Here is a 14,920-nt window from a genome sequence, read left to right as displayed (position 1 = left end):
AGCGGGCTCCACTGTGGGCGTCTCTGCTGAGACCCCTGGGCTCTCCTGGGTAAGGCCCTTCCAGCCCCTGGGGAGCTCAGAGAAGAGGGAATCCGCCTGCAAACCATTCCCAGTTCTGGGCATCGCTGGGGTTAGGGGTTGCTCGCACCCCTCCCTGCCATGCCAGAGTACCCCACCCTCCCCCCAGAAATGCCTCCCCCCCATCTGAGGAGAGGGAGAGCAGCAGCCCTCCTGGGTGTGGTCCGGGGGAGGAAAGGTCCTCCGGTGGCCCCGGAACTCCCCCCTCCCCCCAAGCCTGTCTCCCTGGAGGCAGGGACCACCCAGCACGGGCCTGGGGTGGGGGTGGGGGGATGACCGTGCACATCTGCGGGTCAATGAACAGGGATCTGGGTCAGGGGTAAGCGGGGTTACCCCAACAACTCGCCCCTAAGCCAGCAGGAATGACACCCACACAAAACCGCCCGTCATGGGGCGATTCCGTCAGGGCATTGGTCAGAGGTGGAGGCTGTTGACCATCCCCTCGCCCTTTCAAAGCAGAGCCACAGGCACCAGACCTGAACGGCAACCGCCAACATGGGCGCAGCGCTTGGGCGCCTGCCCAGGCTCCACAGGCACCGCGTCATGATTCCTGGAGCAGGAGGGGGAGGCCGGGCCGGGTGGCTCTGCCTGGGAGCCCCGCGCAGAGGTCGGGCTGGACCCCGCGCTCAGAGGACAGCCAGCGAGAGGCGGGCGCTCCGCTCAGGCCAGACCCCAGCCGGCCGGTGCTGCGCGCGTGTGCGTGCCCGCGTGTGCGTGTGCCGGGGCGGGGATGCGGAGGCTCCTGCATCCGAGAGGACTGGGGGACTCACCGCGCAGGCCGCCGGCACTCAGCCCGTCCCGCAGACTGCAGACGGCCCTGGAGGGGGCGCCCTCGCCGAGCGCGCGCCCCGCGCCACCGCCCCGACTCCTCCCCGCCGCCGCGCAGGCAGGTTCGCCCAGGCGGCCGCGGGCTCCGGCTCCCGGCCCGCTCCCCCCGGGCCGGCGGCGCTGGCGTGCCCGCCAGGCCGCCCCTGCCCACCCGCGCCCCGCCCCGCCCCGCAACTCTACCCAAGTTGGAAGCCGAGCCCCGGCGGCTGCACTCGCGCCGAGAGCTCAGCGGCGGCGGAGAGGAGGCGACGGTGGCGGCGGCGCAGCTTGGGCGAGCGAGGCGGCGCCCGCACGGCCCAGCGCTGTCTGCGGGGGGCGCCCGCACCGGGAGCAGCAGGAGGAGGGGCTGGAGACGGACGCGCGGCGGCGCCCTGCCCGGGAAAGTAAAGTTGGAGCCGGAGGCTGCGCGTGGGGGCCCGGAGGAGCGGCGGCCCGCACCCCGGTGCGCCGACCCCTAGCCGGCCGAATGGGAGGCGGAGCGCCCGGGCCGCCGCCGCCTGCAGCCTGCGCCTCGGCCGGGCGCCGGGGCCGTGGGGCCGCCGAGGCCCGCCCGACCGGGTGCCGCGTCGCCGTGGCCTCGCGGCCGGGGCGCTCCCCGTGAGCCGGGCCGAGGGCGGGGCCGCGAGGACCCCGGGACCTGCCCCCTCCCCCCGCTGCCGCGGCGCCGCCCGCTCCGGGCGCCTCCTGCTCTGCACTAACGCGCGCGGCAGCTGCGGGGAGCCGGCAGCCACGCTCTCCGGCGCGCCGCTCGCCTGCGGAGCCAACACGGCCGCGGGCCGGCTGCGGGGCGCCGCGGTTCCCGGTGGGCGCGCCCGAGGAGTAGGCGGCGATGCGGGCGCCGACCCGGGCTGGGGGGCTCCTGAGCTGCCGCGGCTGCGCCCCGGCTCCTGGCGGGACCGCGTAGCTCACGGGAGGACCATGGCGTCCCCGGCGCTGGCGGTGGCGCTGGCGGCAGCGGCGGCGGCGGGCCCCAACGCGAGCGGCGCCCGCGAGTGGGGCAGCGGGGGAGCCGCCAACGCCTCGGGGGTCGCCTGGGGGCCGCCCCCGGGCCAGTACTCGGCGGGCGCCGTGGCGGGGCTGGCGGCGGTGGTGGGCTTCCTGATCGTCTTCACCGTGGTGGGCAACGTGCTGGTGGTGATCGCCGTGCTGACCAGCCGCGCGCTGCGGGCTCCACAGAACCTGTTCCTGGTGTCGCTGGCCTCGGCGGACATCCTGGTGGCCACGCTGGTCATGCCCTTCTCGCTGGCCAACGAGCTCATGGCCTACTGGTACTTCGGGCAGGTGTGGTGCGGCGTGTACCTGGCGCTCGACGTGCTCTTCTGCACCTCGTCCATCGTGCACCTGTGCGCCATCAGCCTGGACCGCTACTGGTCCGTGACGCAGGCCGTGGAGTACAACCTGAAGCGCACGCCGCGCCGCGTCAAGGCCACCATCGTGGCCGTGTGGCTCATCTCGGCCGTCATCTCCTTCCCGCCGCTCGTCTCGCTCTACCGCCAGCCCGACGGCGCCGCCTACCCTCAGTGCGGCCTCAACGACGAGACCTGGTACATCCTCTCGTCCTGCATCGGCTCCTTCTTCGCGCCCTGCCTCATCATGGTCCTGGTCTACGCGCGCATCTACCGCGTGGCCAAGCTGCGCACACGCACGCTCAGCGAGAAGCACACAACCACCGGCCCCGACGGCGCGTCGCCCACCACGGAGAACGGGCTCGGGGCGCCGACGGGCGCGGGCGAGAACGGGCACTGCGCGCCCCCGCGCCGCCCGCGCGCGGACGTGGAGCCCGAGGACAGCAGCGCGGCGGCCGAGAGGCGTCGGCGGCGGGGGGCGGTGCGGCGAGGTGGGCGGCAGCGCGCGGACGGCCAGGCCGGCGAGGGCGGCGCCGGCGCGCTGGCTCCCGGGCCCGCCGAGCAGGGCGCGCTCGCCGCCGCCGCGAGGTCCCCCGGTCCCAGCGGGCGCCTGTCTCGCGCCAGCTCGCGCTCCGTCGAGTTCTTCCTGTCGCGCCGGCGCCGGGCGCGCAGCAGCGTGTGCCGCCGCAAGGTGGCTCAGGCGCGCGAGAAGCGCTTCACCTTCGTGCTGGCCGTGGTCATGGGCGTGTTCGTGCTCTGCTGGTCCCCCTTCTTCTTCAGCTACAGCCTGTACGGCATCTGCCGCGAGGCCTGCCAGGTGCCGGACCCGCTCTTCAAGTTCTTCTTCTGGATCGGCTACTGCAACAGCTCGCTCAACCCGGTCATCTACACGGTGTTCAACCAGGACTTCCGGCGCTCCTTCAAGCACATCCTCTTCCGCCGGAGGAGAAGGGGCTTCAGGCAGTGACTGGTGCGCCCCGCCGGGCGCGGAGACCCTGGGCGGCTCCGGGAGGAGGGGGCGGGCGGGCAGGCGTGGCCCCCAGAGAAAGGTGGCTCGATTCCCGGAGAACCAGGGATGGACTGGCCTCCAGGGCGCAGGGCAGGCGCAGGGACTGATGAGACCCAAGCGCCCCCGGGAGCGGGGAGGAGAAAGGGGAGCCCCTCTGCCTTCCCCTCTCAGCGAGGGGCTGCTTGCGAGACTGCAGGCCTGGATCCTGCTCAGGGGGCCCTGCCCCGGGGAGCCGTTAGGTCGGGGTTTTAGCCAGAGGCGCTTGCAACCTTCCAGACGGTGAGAACGCCCCCAGACGCGCACCGCCCCCGCACCCACCTCCGAGCAAGGGCTGACTTCCCAGGACCGGGGGCCTGTCTGGGAGGCACTGACCACCTTTGGTCACTGAAAGTATGGAAATGTTTGCCAAAAAACGACACCCCCAACAACCAAACTATTTTCTAAATAAACCTTTGTAATCTAAGCCCTGAGTGCATCGGTCGGTCCTTAAGCCCCGGCTGGGGGTTGGGGTAACTTCCAGACTAGCACCGGCCTACCGCCCCCCACGGGTGAAGGAGGACACTCAGGTCCCCAGATCCCAACCTGCCCCCTCGCACGAGAAGTGTGTGTGGGGTGTCTTTTTTTCTTTTAAATCAAATGCTTTATGTACATATAAGACCTGTGCGCAGAACGCGTGTGCTGTGACCGGCTAAGGCAGAGGTCGGCAAACTCATTAGCCAACAGAGCCAAGTATCAACAGCACAACGATTGAAATTTCTTTTGAGAGCCAAATTTTTAAAACTTAAACTTCTTCTAACGCCACTTCTTCAAAATAGACTCGCCCAGGCCGTGGTATTTTGTGGAAGAGCCACACTCAAGGGGCCAAAGAGCCGCAGTTTGCCGACCACGGGGCTAAGGGAAGCCCCGCATTGATTCCATAGGTAGACCCTGGAGACCTGTCCTCGCCGCCTCCGTTCCTGCCCCTGCGCCCACCAGTGCCTGCCCTGGCCTGGCAGCCCCTTCCCAGCGGAAGAGGGGGTATGGCAGCCTGGGCTGTGGTTCTGCCCCCCAGCTGTGGGCAGCCCCCCCCACCCCCTTAGCTGGGTCCTTTGAAGGACGCAGGTTGCGGACACCGGCCTAGAAGCAGGTCTCGGGTGGCGCTGAGGCCGAGGCAAGCCTTCAATCCCTTCTTCCCCGCCCGGGGCCTTGGCCGACTTCTTACTGTTGTGAACATGGCGGCCCTGGGGGGAGGGGCTGGAGCCTGCCCGGCCCTCCTACCACCCCCTGCATTTGAGCCGGCCTCCCCCCCCCCCCCCCCCCCGCAGCTCACCCTCATGCCCCCCCCCCCCCCACTGAGGCTTGAGGAGGGTGGCTAGAAGGAGCAAGTGAAGTATTAGAGGGGTCACCACCATGGAGCCTGGAGCTGGGATGGCTGGGGTAGGGGGGCAGGAGCAGGACCTGGCACTACGGGGGGCATACACGTGCCCTGGAGGGGCTCACCTGTGGAACCCGCTGGCGAGGCTCCGCCCCCTGCCCACTGCGCCTGGCCTTCCAGGGCGCCCCTCGCCGCCATCCCCTGCCCACTCAGCTCTGTCCTGAATCACCACCCCTCTGTCTGGCCTGGGGGGGCCAGGAAGGGGTCAGCCCTGGGTCCTGCTTTTCATCCTCAAGCCCTCGTCCCCTGAAGCGGGAGCCAGGGCACACCCCTTTCCTGGGCCCCGTGCCAGCGCTGTCCCTTGGAGAACCCCCAACCCCTGTGCAGATCCCGGCCTCATCACCCCAAGTTATCACCTCATCACCTCAGGATCCGCCCACTGGCCGAGCGCTCCCCCACGGTCCACACTGACTCACGTGGGCTCCCTCACACCTGTGCTCAGGCTCCGGGACAGGCGGAGAGGCCAGACCTGGGGGAGGGGAGAGGAGGGGGGATGGCCCACTAAGCCCAGGGGGACAGCTCTGACCCCTCTCCGCTGGGCGGGGCCTGGAGGGGTGTCCGTGTGGGAGGCCTGGCTTTGCTGCAGGATTGCTGAGCTAGCCCAGCACCCCCGTGCCCCCTCTGGTCCCAGTGCCCTCCTGTGAAGTGGGGGGGGGGCATTGCTTGAAATCTGCCAAGCCTGCCAGTCTGTGGTCCAACATGCCAGCCGCCTGGAGGCCGTGGGTGACCTCTGGAGGGCACGGCGGCCACTGGTGTGGCCTGTGAGCTGCAGGGCCTTCGGGTGCGGGGGCAGGGACCCCCGGTCCACCACAGGGGCAGGGCGCGCCCGGCAGCGTGTCCACACCTGCTCCTTCCCTCCCCAGCCGCAGGAATGGCACCTTGGGGGGGGGGGGCGTCGCTGGGCCGCTGGCAGCCAGTGGCGCCTCGTCCCCATTCAGCGACAGCTGTTCCCACTCCATCCTGAGTGCCGCCCTGAGAGGGCTTTCAGCTGGAAGAGCATCCAGGCCGCTCCCACCCCGCTCTGCGCGGGAACGGGGCCAGCGGCTGCTGGTCTCGCTGTCTGCGTGGATGGCGTGGGGTGCTGACATGCCCCACCCCCGGGCTCCTGAGCACTGTCTGCTCCCACTGTGGTCCCGGAGCCAGGCGTCGGGAGGTCCCTGCCGTCCAGAGCAGGGCCCGACCTCTGTCCAACCGTCTGTGCTGCCGTCCAGCCACGCGGTGGCCTCCTCGCCGCTTCACGTCTATTTCGAGACGCCCATTGTCAGCACCGGCCTGTGGCTGAGGACCCTGAGGCGGGAGCTGGCCGTCTGGCCCAGGACGGGCAGTGCAGGGGGCAGACCCAGAGTGTCCGGCTCTGCCCGCCTGTGCCAGGCCCAGCTCCCGCCGCCCGGGACGCGGCCCCTGGCCTCCGCTGGAGGCTGGAACACAGCTGCCTCCTGCCTGGGGCTTCCCCTCGGGGACAGGAGACTTCAGGCAAAATTAAAACCACCACCACCACCACCACCACCACCCACGAGAAGATCCGGGAAGGCGGTCCGCAGTGGGCAGACTGGCCTGCACCTGAACCGGCCCAGGCCCCACGGCCGGGGTTCCAGCGAGGTGGACACGCATGCATTTGTGTAAGTGAATCCCTGTATTCTAGTTCAACTGAGCTGGTAGAAAAGGAGGAAAAGATCATCCAAAATATTCCCTGACAGCTCAGTACGGAATTCAGAACACAGTGCGGTTCCCGGGGCGGAGTCGGGAAGACGGGGACGCAGCTCCGGGCTTTGGACCCTCCCCGGGGGGCGAGGCCGCGGGAGGCGCTGGCTGTGCGGCTCGCTGGCGAGGAAGCGGCCTCCCGTGTGTTTATAGCACATCCGCGGCAGGGCCCACGGCTCCCCACAGCCTCCATCACAACGCAGGGCGCCGCAGCCGCCGCAGCCCCGCCCGCCTCCCTGCGGGCTGTCAGCCCCGCCCGCCTCCCCGCGGGCTGTCAGCCCCGCAGCCCCCAGGCCAGGGCAGGTGGGAGGAGCCAGGGCAGGTGGGAGGAGCCAGGCTGAGGGGCGGGCCAGGCTCCACAGCCCCGAGCGGGACCCCGCAGGCCCCTACCCACGCGCCGGCCACGGCTCTCCCTGGGCACGGGTGGGCGGCCTCCCCTGCTTGCTGGGGGGCTTCCGTGGGGCATTATGTGGCCGTGGGTGGGGCTCACAGGGTGCGAGGGTGGGAGCTGAGAAGTTGGGGAGAAGGAGGGACCCAGGTGAGGCCTCCTTCTGTCATGAGGGCCCAGGGTTCACCAGGCCCCCTACTCCCCTCCTTTGGACCAGCTGCGCTGCTAAGAGCCTCCGGTGCAGCGGCCAGGGTGGGAGGGAGAGCCAGGGGCCCTGCACTCGTTTTCTGGGCGGGGCCAGGGCAGGGTGGGGCGGGGCCAGGGTAAAGTGGGGCGGGGCCATGGCAAGGTGGGCGTGGCCATGGCAGGATGGGTGTGAGGAGCCTGAGACTCCAGGGGGCGCTACACGGTGCCTCTGAAAGCTGCCCGGGGGGCAGAGTCCACACCAAGCCTGGCCCAAAAGAAAGCCCCGGACCACAGCTGTGTTTCCTTCCTGCCAAAGGCTTTGTGGCTGCCCCTCCCCAGTGAGAGCCTCGGGGACGGGGATCGTGAGGTCGAGATGGGGCGCTCCACGCAGGTGGGCAGGGGCGCGCCGCCGGAAGGCCTGGTGTGAAGGGGTTCGTCTGGTGGCTGAGTGCAAAATGCAGCACGTACCCGAGCTGCCTGGCAGCCATGGAGAGAAAGGAAACAGAGCCGCACCCGGCTCTGCTGCCGCGTTCACAGGACACCTGGACCCCCTTCCACAGCCCCGAGGCCCCGCCTCCGCCACCAGCTGCACCCACAGCCATTGGTGTTCATTCCGCCCTCCCCCCTGAGCCTGCCTCCCTGGGCCAGGCCCCGCTGGGAGCCAGGAGGGCTGTGGGCACGGGGCTCTGCTGCCTTCCGCCGTCAAGCGCCGGTGCCAGACGAGCCTTTCGGGCTGCAAAGGGGACCCGGTGCAGCCCCTGCGGACCCCAGCTCCCTGCCCAGGACGAGCCGGCTGCTGCGGGCCCACTGCGCCAAGGTCCCAATGCCAGGCCCCGCCCGCCCTCCCTCCCTCCCCGGCTGTGCTCGCCCAGGCCTTCGTTCGTTAACGCCCGCTTTGCCCTCTGCCAGGAGCTCCTCTCCTGCGCCCCTCAGGACTCGGACCAGGCCCTGCAGGGGGCGCTGTCCTGGGTGCCCGCAGGCCTCTCGGGGCTGGAGAGGAGCTCTGTGCGGCTGTGTCCGCTCCGGTCTGGGTGGGCGCCCCACCGCGTTTAGCTCCTCACTGACCGCCAGGTCTGCTAGACCAGAGGATCACCACGTGGCCTCCCGAAGCAGGGGAGGCCCTGAGGGTGGTCCATTCAACAGCCCCGCCCCCTCTCACGAGAGCCCCAGATTGCGGATCCCAAGGACGGCCTGGGTGCCCTCTGTGTGCGGCTTTGGGCAGGGGCTCTGCGCATTCCCCTCTCACGATGCTGCCACGTGGGCACGAACGCTCCCATTTCACAGACAAGAAAACCAAGCCCCGACAGGGGTGATGGGTGGAGACAGACGCTGCCTCGGTGCCACGTGCTGGGCTGTTCTCCTCTCTCAGCCCACCGCAGGGACCCAGGACCAGCCCTGGGGGTCGGCGTCCGTCAGCCTCATGTTACAGGGAGACCAGCCTGGGGCGGGGAAGCCGCGCTGAGGCCTCGGGGGCTCTGCGCAGCCCGGCTGGCGCCGCTGCTGGTCTCCGTCGAACCCCCTGAGATGAACTGTACAGCAGTGAGGTCAGACGCCGCCCACGAGTCACGCGTGCTGGTGTCGCCTCTTGTTGTTGACGTCATTGGGCTCCGACCCTCCCTGTGGGCGAGGTGGGCGGCTTGTTTCTCTCGCGTCTCCGAGAAGCAGCCCCCCCGAAGCCGCTGGTGCAGAGCGCCCCGCCCAGGACAGAACGCCCAATGTCGGAGGCGAACAGTAATTCGCTTACCGCTTCCCAGAGCGCGCTGCCCTCGCAAATCGAATTTAAGGCCGAATCAGTCCTCCTCTAATTGGTTCACAGGAGGCCGCTATTCAGAACCGACCGCGAGGCCGCTCCCGCAGCTCCAGGTCGGAGGAGAAACACCGTGCCGGCGGCTCGCTGTGGGTGCTGCGCAGTGACCGGCGGCCCGGCCGTCCCCAGCGCACCTCCCGGGCCCGCTGCCCAGGTGGGAGCCGCTGTCCGGCCGACGGTGACCTGCAGGCGCAGAGCAAAGGCAGTGTTTCAGGGCGCCCGCAGCGGGCGGGCTGACAGCGGCCGACGTGGCCCCGGGGCGCCAGGGCTGCCTGCTGGACCCCCTTCTGACAACAGAGGGCTGGCCTCACGGGGCCCCTCTGTCCCCTGGCGTCAGCAGGTTGCCTGGGTGGCTGAGGCTGGGTGCACAGTGTGACGTCATGCCCCCACCCCAGCCCCAATTGGGTGTGGAGCCAGAGCGAGCAGGGTGAGCCCCTGAGCCTCAGTTTCCCCCTCTGGAAAGTGGGCAGAAGCAGCGTCTGAGCAGAGGCAGGGTGGGCACTGGAGAGCCGGGGGCAGCTCAGAGATGCGGGAGGCAGGGCCTGCGCTCGGTGGGCGCTCCCCGGGCGGGGCGGGCGGGGAGGGCAGCCCCAGCGTCAGGCCCAGGGCAGCGTATGGGTAAACGCTGGGCTCTGGGACATTGGCCATCGGGGGAGGTGACAGGCTTCTGCAGCCCTGGGCACAGGGCTGGGGGTGACAGGCTGGCAGAGGCGGGACCAGCCCCTGCGGGGGGAGGGCCCTGGACAGCCTCGCACAGCCAGGGGCCCCGGCCGGGCCCAGGACAGGAGGGGGTGTTCAGGCCGGGCCACGGGCCTCCTTCCGGGCAGCTGGAGTCCATCTTGCTTTATCTCATCCCAGACCCCACACCGAGGAGGCAGGCACGCAGTAGGCACTTAATACATGTTGGGAGAATCAGCTATAAACACATCAGAGGCACAGCCCTGCCCTCAGGGGCCTCCGGTTCGATGGGGATGCGGGAGAATGACGGGGGGCAGCTGCCAAGACCTGGATGTGGGACTCCCAGCCCGTCTGAGCTCCCCTCCTCGGCCCCCCATCTTCGCCTCCAGCTTCCCCCTCTCACCGGCTGGGGTCCTCCTCCCTCACTCCAGGGACATGAGGGTCCATGGGGAGGGAGAGGCAGGAGCCCGGCAAGCCGCTGCCAGCTGGACCCGAGTGCCCCCAGCAGCTCCACGGGGGGTCGGGCGGAGGGCACACAGGCCCCTCCACAGGGTGTGGGGGCTCCGGGCTTGTTGGCTCGTGGACATGGGGTGCAGGCACCTGAGGACACGGCCGTGCCTGACCAGGTTGGGGCCATGAGGGGCAGGGGCGGGGCGGGCGGGGGCCGCAGACCCTCCGGGGGGCGCGGCCCAGAAGTGGCCCGGGAGGCCGCCTGCTCTCGCTCCCCGCTGCGGCCACAGAGACGGACAACGAGAGCCTTTTCCAACCCAGACACGATCGATAAATTCTGGAAACCTGAGAGCAGCTGACCTTTGAGGTTTCTAGCAAACCTTCCAAGCGTGAGCGCGGTGGGGCCTGGCTCAGAGCCGAGGCCGGGGCTGGAGCCGGGAGGCCGTGGCATGGCCCCGCGCGGGTCTGGCAGGCGCACGGGCGAGGCCGCCCTCAGGCACGGAGCCTTCCGGAAGGCTGCGCAGACCCCGGGCTCCTGCCAGCTGCCTGGTGGCTGCCTGGCTGCGGCTGTGCCTCAGCAGCGCCTTCCCCGCTAGGTCTCCAGCAGCACTCACAGACGGGGAAACTGAGGCCTGTGTCCCAGCTTCCTGCCTCGGCTTCCCTGCTGGAGGGAGGGGTCTGTGGGCCCCTGTGGCATTGGCTGGTGCCAGGCACCCGATTCAGTCCTTGACTGCTATCCCATGATGCCCCAGGCCTGGCGCAGGGCGCCCACAGGGCCCGGGAGGCTGGCGTGTCAGGCGCAGGCAGTGTGGTGGGGCAAGCAGGGTCTAGGGGGCACTTGTGAGGCCCGGCGGCCAGCGGCCCAGCCAGGACCCCGGTGCCTGGGCCCCTGTGGGCACTGGAGGCCTGAGGATGTAGGAGGCCCTCACCCTTGGGGTAACACACCTGGGCTCCTCCTCCTTCCCCCCTGCTCAGCTCCTGCTCCGCCCCCCGCCCCCAGGTTCCTGACACCACCTCCAGGAGGCCCTCTCCGAGCTCAGGGGGTTGGGAAGGGGAGCAGGCTACACAGGGGGCCCTGTGGGGCAGGGGCAGCTCCTGGGAGGGGGGGCGGGCAGGGCGACAGGTGCAGGGCCCGCCAGCACAGCTGGTGGGCCTGGGCAGGTGGGGGGGGGGGTCACACGGTGCCCGCTCCAGAGCCATGTTAGGGGCTGGGGCTTTCTGCGGAGGGACATGGGGTCCCACTGGACGGCGAAACAGGATCAGATGCGCGTTTCAGACAGTGGCCAGCTTCCCACAGGGCCACGGGGGCGGGACTGTGGAAAGCTGGGACCTGCCATCACGTCACCCACGCATCTTAGATGAATCAGGTGCCTGCTCCGAGGTTCCCAACCCCCCCTGCCCCCGCCCCCCGGGCTGGCCCTGTGGGCAGGCTCAGCCGGGCAGCGCCCATGCGCAGAGCGGGACGCGGCCTGGGCACGTCCGCCACTCTTGGCACGTGGCCCTGTGGCCGCCACACCACCCTGAGCGTGTTTAGTTCCCAGAACAAGCCACATGGCAGGGTTTACTGGGCTTGTCCTGGGGGGGGGGGGGGGGAGGGAGGGGCGGCGGGAGGAGGGAGGTGGCTGGGGTCTTGGGGAGGGGCCCCCGCAGTCCTGGAAGCACGCCTGTCAGCACCCGCAGCCACGGCCGAGCGAGACCCGGGCCCTGGCAGCTGCACCAGCCAAGTGGCCACGCCAGCCCGGGGGTCAGCCCTGCCCAGTGTGGACACTGAGGCCGCAGGTGGCCGTGCCCGCTCGCTGTCCCGAAGGGAGAGGCAGACCCGGACTGCCCGCCACCCTCCCCAGAAGCGGCCTGGCACAGAGGACCCCAACAGGGCGGCGAATGAAGCGAGATGAAGGAGACGCCCCAACCTTGCCAACGCACCCCCCCCCCCGAGAAATGGGCGCGAGGCCGAGTGGCAGTCAGTGCCACCCTGCAGCCCTGCCCCCGGCCCCCCCAGGTCTCAGAGCTGAGCGTCTGAGAGGCGCCCTGTCCTGCGGGCCCTGGGGGGAGGGCTGTCCATGGGGGGGTCCACAGGGGTGTATATGGGGGCCCAGGTTTACATTTTTTTTAAAATATATTTTATTGACTTTTTTACAGAGAGGAAGGGAGAGGGATAGAGAGTTAGAAATATCGATGAGAGAGAAACATCCATCAGCTGCCTCCTGCACACCCCCCACTGGGGATGTGCCCGAAACCAAGGTACATGCCCTTGACCGGATCGAACCTGGGACCCTTGAGTCTGCAGGCCGACGCTCTATCCACTGAGCCACACCGGTTAGGGCGAGGTTTACATTTTGACACAAACGTAAATGAAGCATTTCCTGGGGTTACAGATCCAGAGGCAAGCGGTGGGCCGGGTTTCACTTTCTCTTTTCTCAAAACAGCGCCTCTGGTGGACGGCGGCGGCGCTGTGGGTCCCTCCCCTCCCCTCCGGGCTGGGCGGGCGTTCCCTGCTCCCTCCAGCGGAGGCCTCCCGTCCACCAGCTCTCTCCAGCCTGGCGGCCCTGGGTGCAACTGAAGGCAGCCAGGATGCCAGACAGATTGGGGGGGGGGGCACCTTGGGTCCAGGGGGGGTCTGGGAGGCAGGGTGAGGAGGGTGGGTTGGGCCTGCCGGGTGCTCACCAGGTGGCTGCAGGGAGGGCACAGGGCCGGTTCCGGCTCCCGGTGCTGCCCAGAGCCCGAGGCCACCGGACTCCGGAGCCTGGCTGTCCCCTTGCTCGGGCCAGCGGCTCAGGCCGTGGCTAATTGGATCTGAGAACTGGGTGCGTGTTTACAGAAAGCTTTTAGTCCGCAGGCCCGGGGGGAAATTGGATTTCGGGCTCCTGGCTTGGACTCTCGACTCTCATCCTGCTGTGGGGCTCGGGCGGCCCCTCCGAGGGGAGATGATAAATTATGTCCATTTACTACCTGGCTCCAGCCAGACCAGTGCCAGAGGCGCAGGGGTCCAGCGTCTCTCGTCTCGAGACAAATCCGTTTGCTCACATGAGCCGCTGGGCTCTGGCTGGCCCGGGCCTGTAGGTCACTGGATTGTGGAGGTCACTGGGCTCTGGCTGGCCCGGGCCTGGGGGTCACTGGATTGTGGAGGTCACTGGGCTCTGGCTGGCCCGGGCCTGTAGGTCACTGGATTGTGGAGGTCACTGGGCGCTGGCTGGCCCGGGCCTGGGGGTCACTGGGCTTGGGTTGTGACCAGAGTCTGTAGGGCCTCAGAAGGCGGACCTCTGGGAACTAAGCCGCCAGGCGGGCTCCTTGCAGGAATGATGGGTGATTTCAGGAATTCTCACAAACATTTGTCTTCACTGAAATGGGTGATGGTCCCTGGGCTGCCGGCCTCAGCAAGGATGCCGTTCATGGGCCAGCCCGAGCTTCGGAGGTCGTTTCAATCCATGGGAGATTCTTGGACTATTAGCGTGTGTCTGCTCTACTGGGGAGCCATCTCCTCAAGGAAGCCCTCTGTGATTTATCTCTCTTTGCTGCCCTATCGCCACTGGGCCACTCACTGGCTCAGGGGCAGGCATGTTTCAGGGGACGTGGGCGGGCTCTGCTTGCAGGGTGATGTGGGATGAGGAGGGGGGTCAGGGCTGCGTGGAGGCAGTGAGCCGGGTCAGCAGGTGTGGGCTGGCAGCCTGAGGCAGTGTGTGTGCTGCAGGACTGGGGCACCCGCTGGCAGCCTTTGAACCGAGGCTGGTCAGCTCTGTCCCGCCTTTTCATTCATTATATATTTGCTAGCGGCCCGGTGCATGAAAATTCGTGCAAGAGTAGGCCTTCCTTCCCCCGGCTGCTGGCACCGGCTTCCCTCTGGGACACAGGCTTCCCTCCTCTGGCTGCCCGCAGGCACCCAGGACCCGGGCTGGCTTCCCTTGGGAGATGTCCAGTCTAATTAGCATATTACCTTTTATTCTTATAGATACTTTACTTATATATGATAATAAATATAAATTCACATCTATCTATATAAAAGGCTAATATGCTAAGTGTCCCTCCGCTCATCCACCAGACGCTGTTACGCGCACTGACCACCAGGGGGCAGACGCTCAACGCAGGAGCTGCCACGCTGCAGTGACTTGGCAGTGGTGGTTCTCAGGTGACGCACCCCGAAGCCAGAGAGGAGGGAGCCTGATTCCTCACGGGGCCACATGATTCCACCTTCGGCTGTGGGGTATGTTGTTGCTGGGGCACTGTCGGCCCCGAATCTGCACACTTGTGTTTGTGTTCCACACCCTGTAGACAGCAGCTTTGCAGAGTGCCCTCTCGCACTCCGGGACCCCTTGGGGGATGTCGGAGAGCCGGTTTCGGCCGATCCCTGCAGGCCAGGCCGAGGGACCCCACCTGCCGGAGGGACCCCGCTCACTCCGCAGACACCGGGGAGGGACCACGGGAGGTTGGCTGCAGGGTGTGTCCGGCCCGTCTCGCCCAGTCCTGTCCCGCCGGCCACCTTCTAATCGATTTCCTTCCACTGTGCACGAATCCGTGCACCGGGTCACTAGTATGATATAACCGGCTACAACTAAAAGTTGGCCTTATTTTTTTACTTTTAAGAAATGAAAACACTCTTATGGGCCCAAAGAACTCCTGAGGGACGCGTCACCGTGCTGGCTGCGCGGGCGACAGGCCGGCCGGCAGGGGCGACGCCAGGCGACCCGCACACGGTGGGAGCTGTGTCCCAGCCGTGGAGGGACCGTCCTTCCCCAGCAGAGGGGCGGAGGCAGGACGAAGCGGAGGCAGGACGTCCCCTCGCACAAACAGAAGGGCCCCTGGCCCAGGGCTCGCTCACCCTCGGCCTGGATCTGTCGAGAGCCCCCGCATCAGGCCCCGGGAGCCGAGAGAATCAATCGCCAGATGAGCCGATTAAAGAGCTGATCAGGAATCGTAGATGCCGGGTGCCAGATGAAAACGTCCTTTCTCCGGAGGTGACGACTCCACCCCGGAGAAGAACTCACCCACCGGTGACTCTGTGGCCCTTAGAAGGCTCCTGAGAAGGCTCCTTCAGAGGGAC

The 14,920-nt window shown here is 68.1% G+C and overlaps 1 protein-coding gene across 1 annotated transcript; it reads left to right on the top strand.

The window, feature by feature from the left end:
- The first annotated feature begins 1,824 nt into the window (after positions 1-1,824).
- Positions 1,825-3,275, top strand: ADRA2C (adrenoceptor alpha 2C). The gene has a single exon (XM_054724252.1). The coding sequence runs from the start codon at positions 1,825-1,827 to the stop codon at positions 3,217-3,219; it is 1,395 nt and encodes a 464-aa protein (XP_054580227.1). The 3' UTR covers positions 3,220-3,275.
- The last annotated feature ends 11,645 nt before the right edge of the window (positions 3,276-14,920 follow it).

The sequence above is a fragment of the Eptesicus fuscus genome, chromosome 2 (genome assembly GCF_027574615.1).
Source record: "Eptesicus fuscus isolate TK198812 chromosome 2, DD_ASM_mEF_20220401, whole genome shotgun sequence".
NCBI lineage: Eukaryota > Metazoa > Chordata > Mammalia > Chiroptera > Vespertilionidae > Eptesicus > Eptesicus fuscus.
Note: the sequence above shows the minus strand (reverse complement) of the source record. Positions and strands in the feature narration are given on the sequence as shown.

Bases quoted from the DNA above. Each gene is read 5' to 3' on its own strand.
- ADRA2C (XM_054724252.1), top strand. From the start codon at position 1,825: ATGGCGTCCCCGGCGCTGGCGGTGGCGCTGGCGGCAGCGGCGGCGGCG.